This window comes from Emydura macquarii, unplaced genomic scaffold (genome assembly GCF_026122565.2).
Source record: "Emydura macquarii macquarii isolate MOO-44397 ecotype Brisbane River unplaced genomic scaffold, CSIRO-AGI_Emac_v2 contig_1253, whole genome shotgun sequence".
Taxonomy (NCBI): domain Eukaryota; kingdom Metazoa; phylum Chordata; order Testudines; family Chelidae; genus Emydura; species Emydura macquarii.
In genome coordinates, this window is record NW_027131390.1 from 76036506 (window position 1) to 76061482 (window position 24977).

At 42.0% G+C, this 24977-nt stretch overlaps 2 protein-coding genes across 4 annotated transcripts in view; both read right to left on the reverse strand.

Annotated features, from left to right (window-relative positions):
- The window catches only part of MYO3B (myosin IIIB), a 307358-nt gene extending 297731 nt beyond the window's left edge, over positions 1–9627 (reverse strand). The window contains exons 1-2 of the mRNA XM_067549868.1: positions 9554–9627; positions 5092–5131 (exon numbers count right to left, since the gene is read on the reverse strand). The gene's annotated coding sequence lies outside the window, so the exon portion shown is untranslated. The remainder of the gene's footprint in view (positions 1–5091; positions 5132–9553) is intronic.
- An 11358-nt stretch (positions 9628–20985) lies between these two features.
- UBR3 (ubiquitin protein ligase E3 component n-recognin 3) overlaps positions 20986–24977 on the reverse strand; it is a 184666-nt gene continuing 180674 nt past the window's right edge. For all 3 annotated transcript variants that reach the window (XM_067549265.1, XM_067549264.1, XM_067549266.1), the window contains exon 39: positions 20986–23394. In XM_067549265.1, coding sequence (XP_067405366.1) covers positions 23277–23394 — 118 coding nt within the window. In that variant the 3' untranslated portion in view covers positions 20986–23276. The remainder of the gene's footprint in view (positions 23395–24977) is intronic.

Sequence of the window (24977 nt, forward strand, 5' to 3'; positions counted from 1 at the left end):
TTCTCAGAAGGTGTGGCTTCCCTTACTTCTCTTGGGAGACTACTACACAAAATGAACAAATAGACCTCACTTGCTAACAAGTTTTCCTGATATTCAGCCCAAAAGTTCCTATGCCTGATTCCATTATAGTTCTTTGATTGCAAACTCTCTTTCTGGTAGGGACAGTGTTTTCAAATGTATGTACAGCGTCAGGTAGAAAGGGGTTCCATCCTCATTGGTACTCCGGGAAGTTACCATAATATAAACAATAAATAAATAGAGTGATGGAGGGTCTGGAGACTTCCTCATATTTTTTTAATCAAAGAAAACTTGTTTGGAGATAGGGTTGCCAACTTTTCAAAACCAGACACTACAGGCCTCCCGTCACTTGCTCCCCTCTCCCCTAAGGCTCACTTGCTGCCTGCAGAGCCTGACGTACAGCCTGCCTGCCCACCCAATCAGGGCACAGTGGGGCAAAGGAGAGGCCGTTCCCTATAGTGAGGGGTTGGGGCAATCAGGGCATGGTGTGGTGGAGGAGGGATTGGTCCATAGAGTGAGGGCCTGGAGAGAGCACCAGGGTGGTCTCAGGAGGCTGAGAAAGTGGGACGGGCCGTCCTGGGCAGGCAGCGCGGCCGCCAACCCAACTCCTCAAACGCCTCATGCTATCAGGATCCCTCCCCTGGGCAGTGCCAATACCTACACCTCTCCACCCGAGCCGGGAGCCAGCTGAGCTTCAGCAGCAGCTGCTCTTCCTGCCCTGCTGATGGCCGAGGCTGATTGTGGTTACTGCGGTAACCACTGCACAGATCCCCTTTCAACCAGACTTTCCAGTTGAAAGCCAGATACCTGGCAACCCTATATTGGAGAAGAAACTAATTAACGAGAAAGGTTTAAACCAGAGGCCTGGATAGGCTAGGTTCCAACCAGACACAAAAATCTATAGAATGCAGTCTCTGAGGCAGGTTGTTAAACATTTGAAAGATAGCTCCTTAATCGTCCTTAAGGGTCTCTCTTTCCTTAATGGGCCATCTCACAGTCCTGACCTACCCACAGTTATTGTGTCAGTGTAACTATTATGGTTAGGGATATGGAGGGTTTTTGGGGAAAGGTGTTTGGTTTGGGTTGGGTTTTTGTTTACTAAATAGCAACACTGGTACAAACACTAGTGTGGACTCAATTATACCAGATAAAGGTGCCTTATACCAGAATAACTTAGGCCTTGTCTACACTAGAAAGTTTTGTCAACAAAAGTTTTGCTGGCATACAGCCACCGCTGTAATTAAATCGCTGTTGCATGTCTTCACTGTCTCAAAGTGTCGACAAAGTGAGCAGTGCACTGAGAGTAGCTATCTTGCTGTGCAACTGCAGGCAGGGTGCTTTGGGAAGGGTTTGCAATGCCTCATGGGACAGGCACAGCATCACATGATGAAGGGTTCTGAATCCCATCATTCCATGGGCATCCTACTAGTTTGACAGCTGCTTTTAAACTGCCCTGTCAGCCAAGCTGACATTGCTGAACACAAACACAAGAAGCCCACAGAAGTGGGGGAAAATTGGGAGTGCAAGTGAATGAGTGAAAGAGAGAGAGAGAGACACACACACACACACACACACACACACACACACACACGGAGAGAGACAGATAGACAGCATGTGTTGGGGGACAGTGAGTGTGTCCGCATTTGTCCTGTCTCTTTAAGTTCAGACAGCAGCAGATGGAAGCAACCAATCCCAGGCAGAAGCACTACACAGACAGCTCAAACCTGGAGTCCCCCGATCCCTCCACCCACCTCAGCAGAGATGGGTCCGGTACACCCGCGGGGGCAGGAGCAGGGAGAGGAACACAGCCCCCACCTCCTTTGCTGGCTCTGCATGGCACGGCAGGAGTTACACCTCCTCTCTGCAGTTTAGGGCAGGATTGTGTTTTCTGTGCTGTGGAGTGAGCTCTCCACAGTGAGTTAACTTGAAAACTTCCTGGGGCTTTGAAACAGGAGGGGCAGAGGCAGACAGCTGCAGGGCAGCCGAGCTCAAACTGCTTACCAAAACAGCACTCATGATGGCATGCTGGGAAAATTGGGAGGCTATTTTCAATGATATAACCTAAGTGCAGTGTCTACACATGTGGTTTTTTGCAAAAGCATTGCCAAAAAAGCTCTACGCCTCTCGTCTAGGTGGTTTTATTTTGTCGACAAAACAGGGCAGTTTTGTCAACAAAAGTGTTGTTGCAGTGTGTACCAGAATTGTTTTGTCGAAAAAGGTGATTTTTGTCAAAACTCTCTAATGTAGACCAGGCCCTATTCCCCTTCCTGTACGGGAATAGCTATACTGGTATATGAAGAGATGTATAGCTTTAACCATATCAGTATAGTTAAAGTGGTACAATTGTGTGTGTGGACAATCCCTTACAGAAAACAACAAACCCAAGTTCTATTCTGTATATGAATAACTGGAGAAAACTGATTTGGAAAGGAGGGGTGATGGGAAGGTAAGAGGGGTTGTTAAAAGAGGTCTCTGAACACAAAAAGGGGAGTTGTTATCCAGACAGCAAGCAATGCTTACGGCCTGGCCAGAGGGGGATCGCTTTCATAAGAGGTAAGCTATTCACTTTTCTTGGTTTCTTTTTGTAACTCAGCTCAGGATGCCTTATCTAGTTTAGTTTATGAGAGATGAAAATCTAGAGGTGTGTTAAGCAAACAATTTCTTTTAATTCCATTTTATCTTTCTCTATTTTTGATAAATCTTGGTTTAAGAAAGCCCCATAACTTCTAGGGAGAGGTGCTGGAGGATAAAGACTTTCTGGAATCTACATTCCCCACCACCAGTCTGAGTCAAAGTTCAAGGACAGAGGCCTCTCAGCAGTTACCGTGGTAGGTAACACACAAGGGGAGAAGTCGAAAGACCAATGAGGAGTCAAGAACTGGCAGCTCTTTTGGTCGCAAATCTGATGGACCATGATAAACCATTTCTCTCCCTCATTGGTGTTTACCCTGTCCTTAAAATGAGGGCAGGAATACCTGAGCAAACTGAATCTAAAGCATCTCTAGGTGGCATAGAGTAGTAGGTGAGTTCTGTTTGCTCACATGAATGTTTAAAGGAAGTTGGGTGAAGATTTGTCTTTTCTTTTCGAATTGGACTCAGAAGTGAGAAAGATCCCCTCTGGCCAGGAAAGAAGAGCAGATCCATCACTCCCCAGCCAATGGATAGTTGTCCTTCTCCAGGTAACTTATAGCTTGAAGTGTTTATTACTCCAGATTTGACCGGCAGGAAGCAGAATTAAGCCTGAAAGCCAATGTTTCTCCCCAACAACCCAAAAGAAGTTGAATCATCTTCATCTCCAAAAAATCTGTAAATCAGTAAGGGCTCTATCCATTTTACAGGGTGCTGGGTACCTTCAACACATATTACATCAATGGAAATTGAGCACATTCAGCACTTCACAGACTCAAGGTCCCTTCCTGGTTTGAAAGCCACCGATAAAGCTGCCAGGGTCCCCACATGGGGGGGGGAAGGGTACACTTTACCGGGGCCCGGAGACCCCAGCCCAGGCTGCAACCCCCATGGGTGTGTGTGTGGGAGGGGGCCAGTGTTACAAGTTTGTACTACGCCCGAAAAAATTATACTTGGACCCTGATAGCTGCAGCACACAAGCATTTCAGAAAGGAAATTTTGGCATATAGTACTGACCATTGTCAATTTTATATCTGCATATATCACCTTTATCAAGGATGCAGGCATCTATCTGCTAGTTACAAGGAGTCAGATCTTTTACACATGAATGACTTTGCCTAGTCCTGTGAACAAATGCTAATCTAAACTATATTTTGCCTTGCAAGAATTGAGATCACCTTAGCACAACAGTGCCAACTGTCTTGTTTTCAGATATGTTCATACAGTGCATTAAAACAAAGATAGTCTTGTTAGTCATTTATACACATGTACCCCACATAGAGTAGATAGATTTTAAAACATAAAAGAGGTAACTCCGTGTAAGCAAGTCTATAGATAGGATCTATGTTCCTTAAAGCATTAAGATTCTCAACAAAGCAATTTTCTTAAAAAGTTCCTGAACAGGCAGTCTTCTGAATCTTGCATAACTGTAGCTGGCTATTCAGTCAGCCACCATCCTTGCCTTGAGAATGAGCCACCATCTCATTCTCCAGGCAAAGAACCTGAGCAAGAAAAAGTACATTATGAGTCAAATAATGAGATCAGGAAATGCTACACACTTGACAACCCATTCTTTCTTATAATTTCAAGGTGGTAAACACATCTTCCTGTTCCAATACCATAGATACCGTCCATCAGAGTAATTATCTTCAATACAACAAACCCATAATTCAAGATCGGCCATTTTTAAAGTACCATTTATAATTATCATTCCTTTTTGGGGGAAGCTAATAGGTGTGGCTATTGGAAATTGAGTTCTGTGCTCTGTTTCTGAGTCAAAACTGAAGAGAAAATTTTCTTGCCAAATGTAACAAGAAATGTATCCAGTCAAGGATATTCTTGCTTCATAATTACGTACATCATATTGACAGTCCAAGAGCATCTCTTTAGCATATATAGTTTCTGCATGGGAATAGAAAGAAGAGCTAAACAAGTCAGCAAACTGGAGGACAGTTCTGCTTTCAGGGAATACTAGCAAAATGGGTATTAATAATGCCTCTAGCCCAAAACTGTGTCAAACAAGTTTGTGTGTATCACAAAGAGGGATAGGTTTAAGGAAGTGAGGAGAGGCAATTCAGAACAACAGGGATCATTCCACACTATTCTAGTTAAATGTCCTCAGTTTAATAAGTTATTAGCACCATGTACCATGCTTATGATAAACTTTAGAGTCAGTTATTTTCTCTTGCTTGATAGATTCAGTTTCCCAACTTATGTAATAAAAGGTTAAAAATACAGCTACAAGCATAGCTAGACTGCATTAGCTAATAGCTGCTCATCTAGAAGATAATTATGAAAGATTATCAGAATTAAACAAGGACTGTTCTATTTTAAATGAAAGGAGACAAAGCTACATAACACCTCTTGTAAAAAGTCATAACATTCATTCCCCTCCAGCCCCCTCAACAGTGCCATATGGTATGAATATTAATAATTCTATCTTACCCAGTTCGGTTTGCTTCAAGGCTTGTTGCATTCTCAGATGCTGCAACAACAAACATGAAAAAGCAAAAACTTGACAGCCTTCAAGACATTTGAGACCTCTGGCATTTCTCCAGCTATTTTACAGTAACAGGCCACCCAGGCCAACAGCTGTTGAAGTACATGCACCCTATTGTATACATTACATTTCCATTCCAAAGGTGACTCATAGCAACAGAGAATATGGCTAAAAAACCTAAAGTTTTCTGCTTCTTACCTGTCATGGTTTTTGTTGGCCATATGCTGTACTAGGCAAGAGGTATTGTCTCTTCTGAGCAATAAACCTAAAACAGATAAAGATTTAATAATTAACAAGAACTTGAGGAGGACATGCGTGTGTGATGCATGAAAGAGAGAAACTCAAAACTGATGAAGTCCAATTTAGTTAGTAAAGGGATTTAAGAGACTTTTCTTGCACTGCCTGTCACAGTGCTCAGTCGATCTATTTTAAAACCTGAATCCTGGACTGGAAAAGATCAGGTTAATGCTTTGCAGATATATATACAACTTGGCCAAGATTTTCAAGAGCAACTAGTGATTTTGGAAGTCTTGATTTTTGGGTGCCCAACTTAACACACCTTTAAGAGGCCTGATTTTCAGAAAGTGCTCAGCACCAACCGACTGAAAATCACACATCTTTAAAGATGTGTCAAGCTGGGCACCCCAAAATCATTAGTCAGTTTGCAAGTCTTGGCTATTGAATTGTAGTTGGAGGGAACTTTCCCACGAGAGTTGCGGAGGGTGTACCTAGGTGGGTATGGTTCCGCTTTGAACTGGAGGTATAAATTCCAGCTTGATGAGACATACTTGTGCTAGCCGTGACCAAGTTAGCGTGTTAAAAATAGAGAGTAGCTGCAACAGCAGGAGAGGCTAGACTCCCTGAGTACATACCTCTCCAAGACACTAGGCACATACTTGGGCGATTGATCCTACCTGCTGCTCATGCGCTCTATTAGCACGCTAGCTCAATCCTCAAGCTTCTCCAACTCAAGGTGTAGACATACCCCTATTTCACATGACCAGAAGAAAACTGGGGAGGGAAGTTTTCTCTTAGGGTAGAGGGGGTTGTATGGGGAGTCCACACTGAGCAGAGAGAGTTGTGGGGAGGCATAAGGAGTGGCCATGTGGGAAAGTGTGTGTGCGCGCTGCTTGGTGGGTGCAAAAGCAGCAGTAGTGCTAGTATCACAGGCAGACTGACCAAGCAGCACCGTAGTATGATGATTATGGCTCTCAGCTGCTATTACAGTATTACCCTGACTAGAGACGCAATCATATAAATAATTAAAAGAACCAATGCATTGTCCTTTGAATCAACTGCAGCTATAATGCCAGGGGATAAGTCAGATGGTACAGATATGGAACACTCTGCTAGAGCCTTACACCTTTCATTGAAACTCTGACACAGACTGTAATTGCTATACTGCAATAACTAGCTACCAAAAGACATGGGGTGAGCCTTGACTTTTCCCATATTAGTGCCAATTTGGGTCATGTGCTCCCCATTCCTGAAAGCCACTCTCTTTTTGTAAGTACTTCCTAAAACATACAGGGTAAAAGTTAAGCACATTAAACCCAGGAGGCATCCCTACTTCCTCAATTTTCATCAGTTTTGCAAGAGAGAAATTGTAACTTAACTGAGTCAAATACTTTTAAATATGAAATTCTCTGCAAGGAAACAGGAGACCCAGAACGATAATCCTGGTGCTGCTATGAATACGTATAGCTCAATGCCCTGTCCTCCCATTAACAGTGTAACGTCACACACTTCCCACAATGACCAATGCTTCATACTAGCACAGAAACTTGGGAGACACAGTAAATAAATCCTACTGAATCAGATAGCATTATCCAAAAATGTATTGATCTCCCTCATCTTTCCTAAACTCCCAACTAATCTACCTTACCTCTCCCAAATCCAGTGACCTTCAGACACCAGCATACAATTTTAAATCTTTTCCTTTCTGCCATCATATCTACTCGCAAATGAAGAGCCCAAAAGATGACTCAGAATATCCAGAATACATTTCCCACTAATCATGCTAGGTAACAGAAAATCTGCACAAACCAATGAGTGCCACTGGCCTAATATCTATCATTCTTTCAAAGCACCACTGAAGAATGGGGAGACCCTGCTGTCCATCCCCCCACCCCTCTGTTACATCACCTCAGGAGGTGGCTCAGGTCTTCTCCACACAATCATGTTCAACTAGTCTCCTGCTGTGAAGTGTTCAGAAAGGAAAGCTCAGCATTGCAAGGGGCAGAGCTTTATTCTACAGTAGGGAAATTCGAGCAAGAGCTGTGCAGCGTCCCAGCTTTGGGTGAGACCCTGTCACCAGACCGGAAATCAACCTGACCTTACACTGTGCACCATTCAGAAAATGGTTCTTCACTGAAGAGACAAGAAATCCTTGTGAAAACATCACTCCCTAGATCTGAGTGGCTCCTAAACTGGGGAGCAGAGGAGAAGAAGCAACAGCAGACAAAGCTAAAGCACTGTGTTCGTAGGGAGTAGGAAGGAGTGACTGCCATCCAGGGTGTTGGGATTTTTTCTCCGAGACCTTTTCCACTCAGATCATAAGAAATTATCTCAAATCTGGTCTCGTCACAATAAATCAGTGATTAGGTTATTTTTCACTTTCTTGTACTAGTAACTAAAAATCGGGACTCTGCTCTACAAAGCAGTGGTGGGGCCGAGCAAAAAACCACGCCATTTTCCCTTTTGTTGTGTAAATCTGTTTGCACTTCATCAATCCACAAAATCGGTCATTTCCCATTCAGTCTCCCAGTCAGCTCTCCTTCTTGTCCACCCACCAGGAAGGGAAGCATGGGACTACCTGGGACAACAGAGAGAGCAGGGGACACACAGTAGCATGGAATGCAGGACTATGTAGGAAGGAGCAGGATGCCCGGGGAGCTTGAAGCAAGAGATGGTTCTCATCCTTGGGTTTTCAAACTACAGAGCATAATTCCTGTCTTTTTGTTAAGTGTTTGTACAGCGCCTAGCACAACTGGGCCCTGGTCCATGACTGGGGTTTCTACATGCTACGGTAATACAAATAATAAATAACTGCACCACAGTAGAATTTAGGAACACCCCATGGCTGGTAACTTCTACAGCTGCACTGCTCTGCCCCTTTGTGGTTTAGGAGCCCTGCGAAGGCTTTACATGAACAATTAAAGAAAACAGAAGTAAGGAAACAGAGGTTACCAATGGACAAAGCATGTATTCACAAGTGGCTTTGTAACCAACATGTAGTTTAGTATATAAAGAAAAGGTAAGAAGAGTGATGTGTGGTAAGTTTGCAGCTGTAGCTTTATTTACTAGCATATTTTGTAGTTTTTGGACACTTCGGGATTTGCTTAGGTAACATGCACGCAATAGTCTATATAGCTAATTTGATTTATTGTTATGTGCTTTTGGAGTTGTGGTAAACCCCTATATCCACCCACTGAGTAAGAGATTGATCACCTCAGTGTAGTGTTGCTGTATGCCAATAATTAAAAAAACCCTCAGTGACGAATCCCTCAGCTAATTTCTTCTGAACTGATTGGAAAAGGTCTTGGAGAAAAAAAAAATCCCAACACCCTGGATGACAGTCACTCCTTCCTGCTTCCTACCAACACAGTGCTTTAGCCCCTTCTGTTGTTGCTTCCTCTCCTCTGCTCCCCTGCTTTAGGAGCCACTCAGCTTCATCAAATGATTTTGTAATCATCGGACGTTGCAAATAATTCAACATAATTCAGTGCATCTTTTCTACACAAAGGGGAGGCCGGGCACCAGAATTTAGTGAGATGTGCACAGGGCCTTGCACTGCAAATGCAGAATCTATTCAGATGGTTTGTAGCGAGTGGGATATACGTCAGACATGCTGCAGCTTTCACATTTGGCACTGCTGCACCCCAGTTTCTTATTATGGAGAAGCAAAACTCTTCCCCATTGTCACTAAGGGGCTGATCCTGCAAGATGCTAAGGGCTCTCAGCTTCACCAAAGCAGTGGAGGAGAAGTGGGTGTTCAGCCATTCATGAGAAGTTTGCTGCACTTCTTAGGATCAGATTCAAAATATGTTGATAAAACATCTTGCTTACCTGGCCTCTTGTGCATAAGGTTTGCATGATGCTCTTTTTCTCACTCCTTTCCTTTTGCCAATCTGCAGCCTCTCCTTTTAGTCCTCTTCTTTTCCCTTGTGCTTCCTTGAGTTAACTTCTTAGACTCTCTCTTTAGGCTATTAGATCATCTGCACTAAACTAATGAAACAGACTGCCTAGAAGGAACTATACAAGTGCACAGTACATCATTCCGAACCCTGTTCAGAGGCCAGGAGACCTCCTCTCAGAGAGAAATGAGCAGTGGCTTAAACATTTAAGATGGGGGTGGGGGTGGAGTTGCTGGCCTTTATTTTAAAAATGAAGGGAAAAAATACCTACCACATAGTTTGCAAATTCCTCCCTGAACGCTGACATATTTCAAATCGATGTACACTGCCACACTTCGTGTGATTATTCCCCTGTCCTCTGCTTCCTCAGTGATGGAGGGCCAGTTAAGAGTAGAATATGTCTCTCACTTTTTTCCTGTTATAGTTTTTCCTTCTCATACTTGCCTGATCTCAGGAGCCCCTCTTTAGTGAGCCTCTCGAGACACCAACATAGCAAGAACTGCATCATTGTCCTTGTCCAATGAACTCTGTCATACAATGTGTGTTTGGCAAAGACACTGCAAAACTGTTTCCTGGCAAATCTTCAAGCACCCAAAGAGCCACACTGTCACTTCCCAAATTTTTCTTTCTATAGTCACAGAAGGTCAGTAATGCAGACACTGCAATATTTCTAGCTGAGTATAAGTGGGCGACACAGTCTGGCTGAGGGGTCGCGACCCTTTCTCGGTCCCAGGCTCCGAGGAAGGCCACAGTGCCTTTGCTGAGGAGAATTAGCAGCCGGTTTAGGAGCCCACAGTCCCTGGCCTTCCCACCAGCGGGGCCCTTAGAGCAGTCTATTGCCCCGGCCCTTAGGCAGGGCGAGGCAGGGAAGCACAATGCCCTCTGGCCAGTAACACAGAGGACAGCGGTGGGGGGGAGGGTGACGCAGGCCCACCCGACTCCACTGCGTCCCAGCCCAGGGCCCTATCAGTGGCAAAGGAGTTTGCCACTGAGTCAGCGGGGCTTCCGCCTCAACACACTGATGGGGGTTTCGCCCCTGACTCAGCCACCTGCTATGGTTGTCCCTGGGCCACTTCCTCCCACCCAATCCCGGGGTACTTGTGGCCACATATCTCCCTCCGGGTTGCTGGGGGAGGTGGTGAGAGGGAGTCCAACGAGTCCCTCACCATCGACCGGCAGCAGGTCCAGAAATGCCTGAGGGAAGTCTGTGGATGGTAGCTCCTCCAGGTCACAGGGCCCCTGGGGTTCCTCCAGTCTGCTAGGGTCTGTCCATGCGGTGGGTCCTTCATGCCAGGCAGCTCCTCCAGGCCAGGGCCGGCCTCAGAGGGTTTCTCCCATCCAGTGGGCGGGGTTAGCTTCTCCCTGCTACTAGGGTCCGGCGGCCCTACCCAGTCACAAGGGTCTGGAAGCCTTCTCCAGTCTTCCAGGCCTGGCAGGTCTGGCAAGGTTTGGAGGCTCCAGTCGGTGGGGCATCTACGCCAAACAGCCACGGGGCTTGGGTCAGGCCTAGGCTGTAGCCTCCAGGAAGACACATCTGCCTCCAGCGGCAGCTTCCCTAACTGAGCTGCTGGGCCTGTCTTTTATACTTCCTGCTCTGGGCCTGGCTCCACCCCTCTGCTTCCGAGAGGCTGGGCCTGCAGGGCCTGGTTCTGTCCAGCAGGGGCAGAGCGACCCTTCCTCAGTCCCAGGCTCCGAGGAAGGCCACAGCGCCTTGCTACACTGAGATTTTGGCAACACAGGAGAAGTGACTTAAACTGGCCATACACCAATAAACTAGCAAAGTAGTTCTGAGGCAGAGACTGTGCAGTTGTCCTCGACTCCTCACAATCGGCCTATGTACTGTTGTGGGTGATCGTTTTACGGGGTACTCACCCATGTAGCATCATGTCTGCTACAAATCTTGGGCACGATGGAGTGAGCACATTCAGATTTTCCTTGCTTTTGGACTGACATATTTGAACTCTTATTGTACTGCTGCTACAGAAGACTCTGGCCTGGCTATTTGACATTCCACAGCCATCTTTCCTTCTCAGGAGCATCCCAGAATACCCACAGTGCTGAGGTGACAACACAACGAGGAAGACAACTCAGGGCATTCTACAAGTCTCAGGAATAATGGAAGTTAGAGCTGCTTCTCCTTTTCACTGAGCTCTTTGCTCTCAAGGCTACGTTGCCTCTGCAGGCAAGTATCTGTCCTCTTCAAAAGGCCACATCAGTACAAACCACTGCCTTTCCCATAGGTCACTTCTGTGAATAGTCAGCCTGGGATTAGTGCCACAGACCTCTGTATACACACTCACCTCCAGGCTATAGCTGACATCTCCTAGAAGCAGACCTTTTCCTGGGTCCATGGTACCCAGCTCTCATCCAGGCCCTTATCTTGCATCTCAGTTATTGTAATCTCCTCCTTTCTGGGCTTGCCCCACTCAGCTGCTGCCAGAATCCTCCCTTGTTTGTCACTTGGATCCTTCCCCCATTCTGAGTCCCTTTTACTGGCCTTGCCCTTCCTTTCATGACTGCTCCATGGCCACTGCAGAGTTGCGGTGACACACTAGGACATCCCAGAAGACTGACTACATTTCCCTGAGGATGTGAAAGGACTGGCACCAGACATGCATTGTTGCTCCTGTAGGGGCTAAGAGTCCAAGATAAACTAATTTACTTTGCAAAACTCCAAAGCTCTTTAAAATCCAGGGGCAAAGATCAATATACTGCAAGCTAGGTTACAACAATTTCACTATTGTTCTTCCTGATGGGTGTTTATACATAGCCTTATTTCACACTCCTGATTGGAACTCAGAAATGCTGATGTCGCAGTCACCTTTTCAGTACAATGACAGGGGCATAAAATCTGGTAAGCAAAGAAGGGTTGGTAAAAGAAACAACATGCAGCACCATGGGTTAAGGGATGTCACACTGTGCTATGGCCATTCTATAGCATGCTCTGAGGAAGAAGAGGTCAACCAAAATCAAATAGGACCATCCACTTCTGGCCTCCAGTACACAGAGCTTCAGTCTATCCAGGTCTTATATGTCCCTCATCCCCTTAGTATCTGAATGCCTAAGTATTGCAGTAGTGATTGCACTGAGGAGTGTGGTCTAATACCCACTCCAGAGAAAAGGCAAGCCCCGAACAGACAAAGCAGGCTAAATACAACTCATCCATTGAGGCCATATTCTTATGTTCATATCCTGGGGATTAATTTATCTCTGTCTGTCTAACATTTGGCATTAATCCCTTATTTAACACCTGTCTCTATTTTATAACTATGAGTTATAATTTGTACACCAGCAGCATCTATAGGAGCCCAACCAAGACTGGGGCCCAAATTGTAAAAGAGGGTCCCCTGCCCTGAAGAGCTCACAGTCTAAATAGACAAGGAAGACAACAGGTAGGAGAGGAAACAGGGCCACAGAGAAGGGACGTGAACTGCATAGGGTCAAACAGCAGGTTGGTGGCAGAGCCAGAAACAGATCCTGTGTCTCCATAGTCCCAGGCCAGTCCCCTTTCCACTGGACCACACTGCTTCTCTAAATAGAGACAGAAACACTGTGGAATCAGTAACAAACTGCTTATGCACACATACACACTTGGGGGCTCATGCTCACCTTTAACATCACCTGAGGTGATGATGATGTGACATTCCCCAGTACTACCCAAGGTTGTGAGGCACCTCACCACTCCCTGCTGTTAGTGTGAAGGAGTCTTGTCTGTACTTGCTCTGGAGCAGCTCCCTGAAACCACCAGCCTCTGGCACCACAAGTACTACCTTCCAGGCTTCTGCAGGCCTCTCTCTCTCTCTCTGTGTAGGTAGCAAGAGGCACATACCAATCCTGAGTCCTTGCAATGTTCAGCCCCTTATACACTGGCCACTCACAAAATTACGAAGCCTGCTGTTCCCAAACCACCTTGTAAGTTTCAGCTCAGGACCAGCACTCTGCTTAACATCACAGCAGTTAGATACATTAAGAGTGAAAACAAGAATAAGTTTATGATCAAAGATTCAAGTAATAGCAAGTAAGAATACTGGAAACAAATGGTTACATATAAAACAAAATCATAACATAATTTCTAGAGACCAAACTTAACTAACAAGTTAACTCCTGTCTAAAGAAGTTTATCTCACCCAAAGGTCTGTGCAGTCTCTCCACTCAAGGCTGGCTGAGACCCAAGTTTTATGAATGCAAACTCATTGTCCATTTCCTTCATCCGTGCAGCTATGACGGTGCCTCCTTTGCCCTCTAGAAATACCCCCAAAGTTCACTGTTTTTACTCATAGACAGGAGAACCAGCCCATGGCTTGTTTTTTCCTGGGTGTTCCTTTCCCATTGATTTCATATATCTTTGTTAACCTTTGACTTTGTATATAAATGAGCATCCATTGCATCAGCTTACAATGTTTGATTTAAATCTCAACAGAGAGATGCAAGTTTCTTACCTCCTGTGTGGAAGAACCAGTCTAAGTCCAAGTTCCTTTTGGTCCATCAAGGTACAAGTAATTCTTCATAAGACCCTTTCTGGGCTCAGTAGTTCATCAGCCTCCCCCCCCCCCCGCCCAACCTATTTACTATGGGGATACCGACACTAGGCTTTCCCTCAGTCCCTGGTCTCTCCGCAGCCATATCTCACTTGGCCCATGTGGAGATACTCCATCGCTCCCTGGTCCTTTTCTGATTATAGATCGCTTCTGTCAGCTCCTCTTTACCCAAGGAGTTTACATCTGGTTTTCCTGTAGGTTACATGTTTGTACCTAGTCATGGGCCCTGCATCTACATTTCCCAACTTTAAAGTACTGGGGGGGGGGGCCCCATAACAGACACACTGGGGTGCACTAATGCATTCAAGGATGAGGGCTTTGTAGCACATACATGATAGCTACCTTTTCTAAAGGAGGCTGGGGAGAAGCCTCTATTTTTGAAACATACCAACAGAACAGGACAATGTGGAAGAGAGGTATTGGAAACAAAATTTAGATCAGATTATTAAGAAAGTGTAAGGGTGGGTCTTGTCTGAGATGTACCCAGTTAGTAAGTCAGAGGGTCAGCAACAACAGGAGAATTAACGTGTTTCACTGCATGGATGGGAAGTTCTGAAAGAGTGGAGGGATTTCAATTAAGAATGGGGAAATCTTTTGAGAAAGAAAGAACCTTTAGAAAAGGGAGATTTTCTGCCTTAAACCAAAGGGGAATGAATTGCTAGCAACATTCATTTAAGACTTGATCCTACTCCCACTGAAATCAATAGAGATTTTGCCATCAATTCCCATGGGAGCAGGGTTGGAACATTAAATAGGTTTCGGAAGCTAGTTGAAGCTGAGAGCTTGGGAGAAGCCAGCGGCTGCAGGACTACAGAAGTACAAATGGAACTATGTAGCAGTATGAAATAAGACAGTAATTACAGTGGTAGTGGGAACCAGCAGAAGTAACTAAAGTAACAGTTTCTTACCAACCAACTTCTGACGAAAACAAGATACATAAAAATGGTAACAAATAACCACAGATAGCAAAGTTAAGTACCAACTTAAGGTACTGAAAAGCAAAAATGGTGAGCTAGAACGTGTGACATTAAGACAATTCCTAGATGTAAAGTGGCAGGGCTAACTTGCACTAGGGTTGAGAATAAACTAATAAAAGAGATTAATTCATGATTATAAACTATGTAGGAAATGAGTTAGACCACAGGAGGTGGTGAAGAAGCATTATAGGTAAACGATTCCATATAATATAAAACAATTCTAGGTGGAGAGCGCTGTGAAGTCAAATCTATATGGCTCTATTGGACAAATTGAACTATAGACCGGTGTCTGCATGACAACTCAGAGCCATGACCTGGAATAACCTAGATTTGTGCTCTGTTTTCTCCACAGATCCTTGGGATGTATGCACAGGGCTTGCTGGCTGTGTAAGGGTGAGACCTCTCCTCCTTTGAGGGCAGATGTAAATTGTACATAGATACATACAGGTAGAATAACTGTGAACTGGGTTTCAGCCTGGTCTCATTGTTGCTCCCAGAATTATTTGTGGGAAGAATTGATGTAATTGGAATGTCTAATTACCTGATTTAGATTATTCAAATCTCAGCAACTGCCCTAAATTTTTCAAATCCTGGCCTATAGTTCCTGCATGGAATGCATTAATAGACTTTTAAAGCGGCTTATTAAACAAGCATTTCAAAATTATTTTTTCTTTTCAGGTTAATGAGACAAGCTCCCTGTACTCTCCACTAATCCCCCCAAGCAGGACACAGACTTTTAGCCACCAATACAGAAAATTGGAATCAGGAGACAGTAATGAAATGAGACACTGAATTCTATATCTAACATGTCAATTAGGAAATAGTCCCTACATAGACAGTACTTGACACATTGCCTGTTAGAAAATGCCCTATAAAAGTGAGCTGATTATGCCTGCATGATTCATATAGCCAAGAATGTCAATTATTAAGAGAAATCCACAAATGTATATTTACTTAATTTTTGCTCACAGTAAGACGGGTTGCTTAGGGCTAATCTATACTTAAAACTTACAGCGGTACAGTTGTGCCGCTGTAAGACTGCTTGTGTAGCCTTATGTTGACAGGAGAAAGAGCTTTCCCGCTGACATACTAAAACCACGTGAACAAGTGGCAGTAGCTATGTCAGAGGGAGAGCATCTCCACACAAGCGCATATGCCGACCAAACTTATGTTGTTCAGGGAGTGTGTTTTTTTCACACCCCGAGTGACAAAAGTTTTGCCAGCATACGTGCTAGTATAAAGCCAGCCTTAGTGTTCAAATCCATCTGTGCAGCCCCATTGCTTAGAAAGGTAAATTACTTAAATGGTTTGTGCTTTCTTCTGTTTATTGTTGCCAGGGGAACCACTTCATTGGTATTCACCAGCGTAACATTGTTCGACTCGTATTTCAGAGAGCCAGATGCAACAGTGAAGTGCAGTGTTCAGTGAAAAAAATGCACTGCAGCAGACCTGAAAACAACCTGATGTACTGAAAAAGTCACAAAAGCATTGTGGTTTTAGGTTGGTTTTTTTTGGATTTCTTTTTGATCTTTTAGTTAGACTGACAAAAGTTAAAAATTTTATATTTTCATTGTAATCCTATGTATAAAATTTATTACGTAGGACCACAATTTACATGAAACACTAAATAGTGTTTAACCAGAAATCCTGGTCAATAAATTGTGTTTCTAAAATAACGTCAAATTAATTTTCCTCTGCTCGCCTAATATTTTTGCCTTTTTAATGCTCTTTCCCTTGTGACAATTAAAGGTATCATCTTCATTATGTTTAAGAATTAAGTCTGGATGGCATCAGTGTATTCTATTGTCAGTTAGTCTCCATATTCTATTTATTTGAGGGCATTTGTTAAGTGGCAATGTGAGCCACTATGGAATGGCATAGTTTTACATGTGAATATTTTGACCCTTTAAAAATATCTACAGTGTTACTACAGTAGCTGATGCATGTGAGGTGCTAACTCAGAGTGTTTTTAAATGATGCCAGCCTCTGGAAGAAGAAATGGCTCCGGAAGGTGTAGAGACTCCCACGGTCATAGTGGCTAGTTAAGCCACATTTAATTTTGAGAAGCAAGCCCATGGTCACTTTCTAACAACTCAGATCACGAAGAAATCGTTTTGGACAAAAGAATGAAGTTTTAAATTGCAAGTTTTAAAATGTGATGGAATTGCAGAACCTTGCTGTGCTTAAAGTCCTACACATGCATGACATGTATTAGCTTCATAATAGTAGCTATTATTTTTTGCACAACCATAACTTCTAGGAGTCTTCATCATGGACCAGGACCCATTGTGCGAAGCACTGTACATAGACAGAAAAAGACAGTCTCTGCTCCAAAGAGCTTACAACCTAAGTATAAGCCAGACAACAGATGGAGACAGACAGACGGGGGAGGACAGGGAAACAATAAAACAATATTGAGTAGCTAACCCTGCAACTGCTTTCAGACCTTTGTTTTTGTTTCACAAAACCAGGTTTATTGTCTATATTCTACATGTTTTTATGCCATAAATCCCTCAGTAACAGTAAGTACTTGACACATAATTCCCCTTGCTAGCCTTGATCTAAGGAAAAAGGGGTCCATGCACTCCCCTCAAGAGCTACAGGGAACTTGCTTTACTCAGGTAGAAGGTGGGCCATATTTTGGTTTAGGGGTAGATGGGAAGGATCATCTGCAGAATGGGTTGAATCCTGTGATCAGAATCCTCAACTCATGTTAAGCCTAACACACACTCCAACCATGCATCACATAGGTTCATTGGAGTTGGCCATGGAGAGTTTTATAGACCTATAGCAATACCTTGAAACCCAGCAATAACTGACTTTCCATTTGTTTCTGGGTAAGTCTTCAAAGCAGAGGCAGAACATACTTCATGCGGCATACATCACTAAGCAAGCAAGCAGCCACATTCTGCACTAGCTGTAGATTCCAAGTTGTCTTCATTGGTAGTCCTATGTAAAAGCACATTGAAGTAATCTAAACTCTCTATTTCCTAGTGCATTTTGATAAGATTGCCAAGGACTCCGAGTTTTGGATGAGTGCTCTTTTATTGTGATTATGAAACACATATAAATAAATAAATATATGTGGAGGTCACAAATGTGGTGAGGTCTGCACCCCAGGGATGAAAAGGAGCTATTCCACTCTATGGCTACCTATCCCCACCAATCCCCCACACATGCAGAACAGGAGTGACAGACTGGAACCACATGTGAGAGGGAAGAATGGAATTGCTTAAGGATGATGACTATAACCAGAATTTTCAAGTGCATCAGCAAAACCTCTTAATCACATGCTAAAGTTGTTGACAGAACTGAAACACACATCTTGTTACACTAAAATTTTCCGTTCGTGTACAAGATAGATTTAATTTGAACTATTGAAGCACATAAAATTCAGACTCCAAGCAGAATGGCTGGAGTATCCATTTGAGATGGGAGGCCTGGTGCTATCAGATTTCAAGAGATAGTCTAATGCATCAGAAATTAGACTGATACCAGAATGGATTTCTAGCAGACAGAATCGATCATGGATACAGATGGAAATGAAAATGGCAAACCCGATCTCATTATGTAATTGTGTGCTGGAGTTGTATCCCAAAATTCTGACACCCATGAAGTATTACCCACTATTTAAAAGTGCATTTACTCATTGGGTATACATGAAGAACTTGATCTAACATAAAAAACACATCTCAGTAATATAAAAAATAAAAATAATGGTACTTTCAAACCTGGGCTGAATGAGGAAGTTTTAGGTTTTGGGGCAAAGATTACTATGATGAGTGCAAGTATTTCTTTAGCATTGGACAACCCTTAAAACAAACTGATGTAGCTGATATATTAAGAAAAGAATGTGTAACGTGAGTTTACAGAAACAAGGTGGGTAAGGTAAGAGCTCCGTGTAGCTCGAAAGCTTGTGTCTCTCACCAACAGAAGTTGATCCAATGAAGATATTACCTCTCTCACCTTGTCTCTCTAATATCCTGGGACTGACACAGGTACAACAACACTGCGTACGTGAGTTTATGCAGATTGCTTACTTCATTACTTCTGAAACTTTCTAAAACATTTCAGCCTGAGGCAGATACCCAGCATGGAAAATTTCAGCCAGAATGGTTAAAGTTTGAAAAAGTTAAAGCAACTCACAATGGGAAGCGTCAGGCATCTTTAACTATAAGCAGAACAACCAGCTCTTCCTATTGTAAGACTTGAGGTTGTTTTCAGCTAACAAGTTGTAAGTCGAAACTCATGTAAATGGCTAACGAGCATACCTGAGCCTCAAGGACAATGGCTAGTGTAAGCATCCGATGGCTCAGGAAGCCAGATGTCTTCTTAGTGATTCTAATTCCAATAAGAACAGCTCATTTGCTTTTAGAATTTGTCTCATCTGCCACCTATCTGTAAGGACCCCACCCTCTCTTCTTCCTCCACCCTACCTCCCACCCCGAGTGTAACCCTAGCATCCTTGATGTAAGCAGAGTGACTAAAAGTGGCTCTTCATGTATGTAACAACCATTATCACTGTTGTTCTCTCTGGATGGGACAATGTCTGCATTTGTAAGTGAAAGATAAAGAATTTAAAACGTATTATGTAATGGATAAGAAAGTGTATATAATTGACCACCGTAACACCATGAAGTTGAAGCTGATTTATCAGACTTCCCGGGATCGTGAATAAACCTCTTCTGTATTGTCTGTGCTGCCTGATTCTTGGAGAAAGAATCCCCTTCATGCTTTACACTATAATGTATATATATTTATATATATATATACACAAGTCATGTACACACAGTGTATGAAGCTGAATCCAGAGAATGGTAAATCCATTTCTTCAGACTAGGCTTTACAGAGAAATACATTTCTCAGATAAAATTCATGCTTTGTGGGGGTGGTGTGGTGGAGCAGAGAAAAACTGTGTAGGTTCCAGCTCATAAACATCTGTTTTCACACTTGACTAGTAGGAAAGGTTTACTAACGATTTGGTATATACTAGAGATGAAATACAAAAGGGAAAATATGTTGTTTATTGGGTAGTAAATTATTCACTGATGAGGGGTTTCCATGGAGTCTGTTCCGGTTTTCACAAATTAAAAGACTAGCATTTATCAAAAGATAAAATTACAGAAAATAGCTTTCTAAATAATGATACTTTTATATGGACTCATTTTGAATAATTTTAAGTAGGGCTATGAAGGCTAATTTTAAAATGTTTTCAAAATAGGTGGTTTTTATAAAACATTTCCCTGTGTCATACTAGTGCAGACATCACAGGAGTGGTGTTTAGAGGATAATTAGACTGGCTTTTTGAAACTATCACCAATTTAACAATAGAACATGTAGTCAATTTTGCTTTCTCAAACATTAATTTAAAGGAACAGGCATATTTAACATTTAAAGCATGTTACACATGATCTCTGGAAAGTAAGCTGGTGATAAGAGAAAGTACAAATTAAAATATAAGTGAATGTGTGAACAAAACAGGAGAAATCACAAGAAATAACCAATTAAATCAAAACATCAGTCTTCAATCTTATCTATACCATATAATACTGCATATTCAGTATTATATATATAAATAAAACACACACACACTTTAAAATCTGGTTCAAACCAAAGTTATAAGCAAACCTCACTAAAGGATGGTGACACATCTACCTGGCTCTCTGTAGAGCCAGCAATGACATCTGGTTCTATTAAAACCATTTTATAGTATTAATGCAGGCCACCAAGCAGAGGACAGAATGGAGACAGACAACCAAATAGTAAGAACCAAGGTGTGGGTGGAATTGCTTCATCACAACCTTCTCAATAAGCCACACGTCTACACTCATATCAAGGATAAAGACCAAATTAGTAATGATAAGGTGAAGCGATGTTCTTTTGAGCAGAGCATTGCTATCACCTGTTAAAGATTCAGAGATGCTTCTCTCACACACACACACACACACACACACACACACACACACACACACACACACACACACACACACACACACACACACACACACACACACACACACACACACACACACACACACACACACACACACGTTAAGTGGCCAAAAAGATCTAAAACGTACCACGGTTGCTTTATGTACCAAATGTTTTGCATACATTAATTATTACTACATTAAATAAATATTTGGATCATTAAGGTGGAGAGAAAAAAATCCCAGACACACACAGAATGACAGTAGACTTTTATTAACATATCTACAATATTGATTACTGTATTCCTAGTTTTGTACTTCTTGATGTGTTATAAAGATTGATTTAAATTCTACAGTAATGTACTGTATTTAAATGACCATTCATCCAGGATACCACACCAGTACATTTGAAGAATACGCACACCACACCCACCACTCTAAGTTTGGAGCTGTTATTTTTCAATGTAAGCTTAATATAGCAGGCTTTAAAAAGTTATGGGGGAAATCAAAATTCTAGTTTAGCAGCATGCATGTATATTCAAGTACAATTCTTGAATCAAGTGCTTTTGCTTTTTCTTTTTTAATTGACTGGTGACTAATTCACCAATACCAAAATAAACACTATGAAATACCCAGATTTTAAAGTTAAGGCTATAATTTTACTTCACATCCATATGCACAACCATAAAACATTCCATTTTAAATAATACACAGTAATCAATTTCTGGAGACATTATCTCTTGTAAATAGAGCATCAGAGTTTCAAACTATAGTCACTCAAGTTCATGAGCCCTGTAATAGTGTTGTGCTGTAGATGTAAAGGATCTTTTTGCTGTTCAACCACATTTACAAAATGGCCTAATATTCATAATGAACAATGCAAAAATATTACAGGCTGAACTTATGATACAATATTTAAAAAGTAGTATTTTGGAAAAGACAGCTATTCGGTTGGTGTAACAGAATAATTCTAATCTTACAATAAGTATTCTAATACTTTTGAAATATATATATATGCATATATAAAAAACAGCACACCATTATAATGTATTTCAACTGCAGATCTTGCGGAAAACTCTCATGGCGTCACATTTTTTTTTTAAGTGTTTTTTTCTGTCCGTTCACATTTCTTGACTGTTATACAGTTATTGTATTTCTCCTATACACTTTTCACTAGATAATGACTTTCAGTGAGACCCTTTTTTGTATATATGGTTTTATCATTAGATGTTTTTATTTTACACATATATATTTTATTTTACAGAACAAGCTATGAAAAATCCATAGTACCAGGAACTGCTTGATAGCACTTTATGAAATAGCCAACAAATATCTGACTCATTTGAAGGAAAAGATTAGTAGCAATATATTACATACCAATATTTATCTGTAATCTTCCCTACCTACTTACAGCATGGAGGTTAGCCCAGTCATGCCTATTCTCATGGATTTTTAAGCCCTCTGAACATAAACTGTTTATTCGGCATTTTTCCAATGAGGAGTCAGATGTATTGCTCATTCACCAGGACCACCTCTATTGTGTTTTTTCTTTTTAGGAAATCAAGCAGAAAGAGCACTGATTACTCTGCACAAATACAATACAGATGAACCTCATGAGCTGACATGAAAGACTCAAAATTATGTTTTATTTGCAGGATAACCTGCACGTTTCCAATCCAATCATTCTGAAACATGCATCTGGTTGGCAATGAAAGGCAAGCAGGCATGCTTGTAATTAGAATCTGCCATGTTGTGTGTTTTACAAATTTTGTACACACAGTGACATCTATATATGTTATCACTAGTAATTTACTCAACTGATACAGCAAATTTCATTTCTGGAAAAGAAAAAATAAGAAAGAATGTGTGATCTGTTTTCATAGCAAACTACTTAGTTTGCAGCTATTTCATTTATATGTGGAGAATATCTATGAAATTCCTGAGAATAAATAAGGTTTTCAGCAAGGCCTAAAATCTTTCAATAGACTTCTCACAAGAAGTGAAATGTTCCTTAAAGTTCTACTTTTAGACCACGTATTACTATACAGTCTCACAAATCATGTTTTACAATTCTTATATACTTACAAATGGATATCAAGCAAACAACTCAAATTAACACAAGAAAAGCAAAGAAAAAAAATCTATCCAGTATGCTTAGCAGATGTAATACACATATATAGTGTTTCAGCAGAAGTTACTAAATGACTCAGCTCCACCCAGAGCAATAATTTCCTGGGACGTGTCACCCCTAAACAAGTGTAAATACAACTTGTGCTTCTTATCATTAGTGGGATTCTAAAAAAAACAAAATAAAAAGACTACTGAATGAATTTAGATTTTTCACACCATTCAGAAGAGATTTTTAAATGTTAAATTATTGTACCATTAGTTTGATAGCAAAAGCACCTAATTATTGAAAGCCTTCATATATCGGCATAGTTTCATTTTTTCTCCCCAGTGAAAGAGCTAAATCCCCATTCAGTTAAAGCTATTGTAAGTCAAGTTGCATTCATTCATGGTAAAGGCGATGATATGATAATGGTGATAGTTTACAATCCATTGTAATGTGGTCCCCATCTTTTATTGATGTGATCAAAGGTATGAGATACCCACTGCTGTTCAAGCACTTTGTATCTTTCCTTACATATGTAGAGAGGTTTACCACGCCTACAGGGAGAGAAAAAAATCAACAGTTAATAGTGCAAAACAAGCTAACTATACGGTGGCTCTAAGTTAATAGTAATGTTCTAACAGTGAAGTTAAATGATTTTTGCATTCCTTTTTTTCTTTGTCAGGAGTTTCAATGCGTGTGCACTTTAAAACAAACAAACAAACAAAAAAAACAAAGAGAGGCACCCTATAAATATCTATATATGTAGACTGAAAAGAAAAAAATGAATGCATGACAGAGCAGTGGCCACCTGGGCCAATGCTGTGTGACTCTGCAACCTCATGCGCCATGTCGCTACGCCGCTCAGCACTCAAATTTGGCCTGCACTGGGTAGGTGCAGAGCAAGTGTTGGGAATGAGTGGAGCTGGGCAGCCAGGATCAGGAGAAGATGCCCTAGCCGAGGATGGGAGCAGAGTGTTGAGCCAGGAGGTGTGCAGATGAGTGGCCAGAAAGGTCGTGGAGCAATGGGTGAAGGGATGGGGGTGAGCTGTTGGTAGGCTATAGGGTAACTGGGTAACTGAGGAGTGTTGAGGTGAGTGGGGAGGGGTTGGGGGTGACTGGGAAATATATGGGCTGCGACTGATGGGCTGTGGCGAGCTGGATGCTGGGATGTGAGTAGTGTGGGGGCTGGCAGGATAAGTAGAGGCTGGAGGAAAACCATTGTCACCCTGCTCTGATCAACTAATTAAATCAGGTTTATGGAGTGCCCCAAAAATGGCTGGAGCATATCAGCATATCTTGCCCTTATTTGAAGTTTTCAGAGAATATGAATGTCGTAAAAACAGTATATTTCTTGCACCGCTAACGGACTTTTTTGACTTAACTATATGTGTGCTTTAGATGGAGAGTAAAGACAGGATCGTTCAGCTTAAAAAAAGAGACAAAGGGCAATATGATAGAGTTCTATAGAATTATGAATGGTGTGAAGAAAGTGAATAGGGAAGTGTTATTTACCTCTTCACATAATACAAGAACAAGGGTCACCAATGAAATGAAATGAAATAAGTGGCAGGTTTAAAACAAATAAAAGGAAGCATTTCTTCACACAAGGCACAGTCAACCTGTGGAACTCATTGCTAGGGGATGTTGTGAAGGCCAAAAGTATAACTGGATTCAAAAAAGAACTAGATAAGTTCATGGAGGTTCCATTAGTGGTTATTAGCCAAGATGGTCAAGTATGCAATTGCATGCTCCAGGTGTCCCTAAACCTCTGACTGTAGAAGGTGGGAATGGATGATGGGATGCTCTTTTTTGTTCATTTCCTCTGAAGCACGTGGCACTGGTCATTATCAGAAGACAGGATACTGGGCTACATGAACCAGTGGTCTGACCCAGTATGGCCACTCTTATGTTCTTATGATGTGCCTTGCTAATTAGTTTAAAGTTTGGCATATAAAGGCTGAGCTGTGTGTGTTTTATGTGGATATGATATATGTATTCATTACACATATCGCCTGAAGTCTCATAATTGCTGTGGTGCAGATTTTCAATTTGATAAAATTGACTGGTAAAATGTCAGTTAGGTTTGAATATAGGTGTTTTATTTTATGATGACATCACACAAGATGGGTTTTGGAGA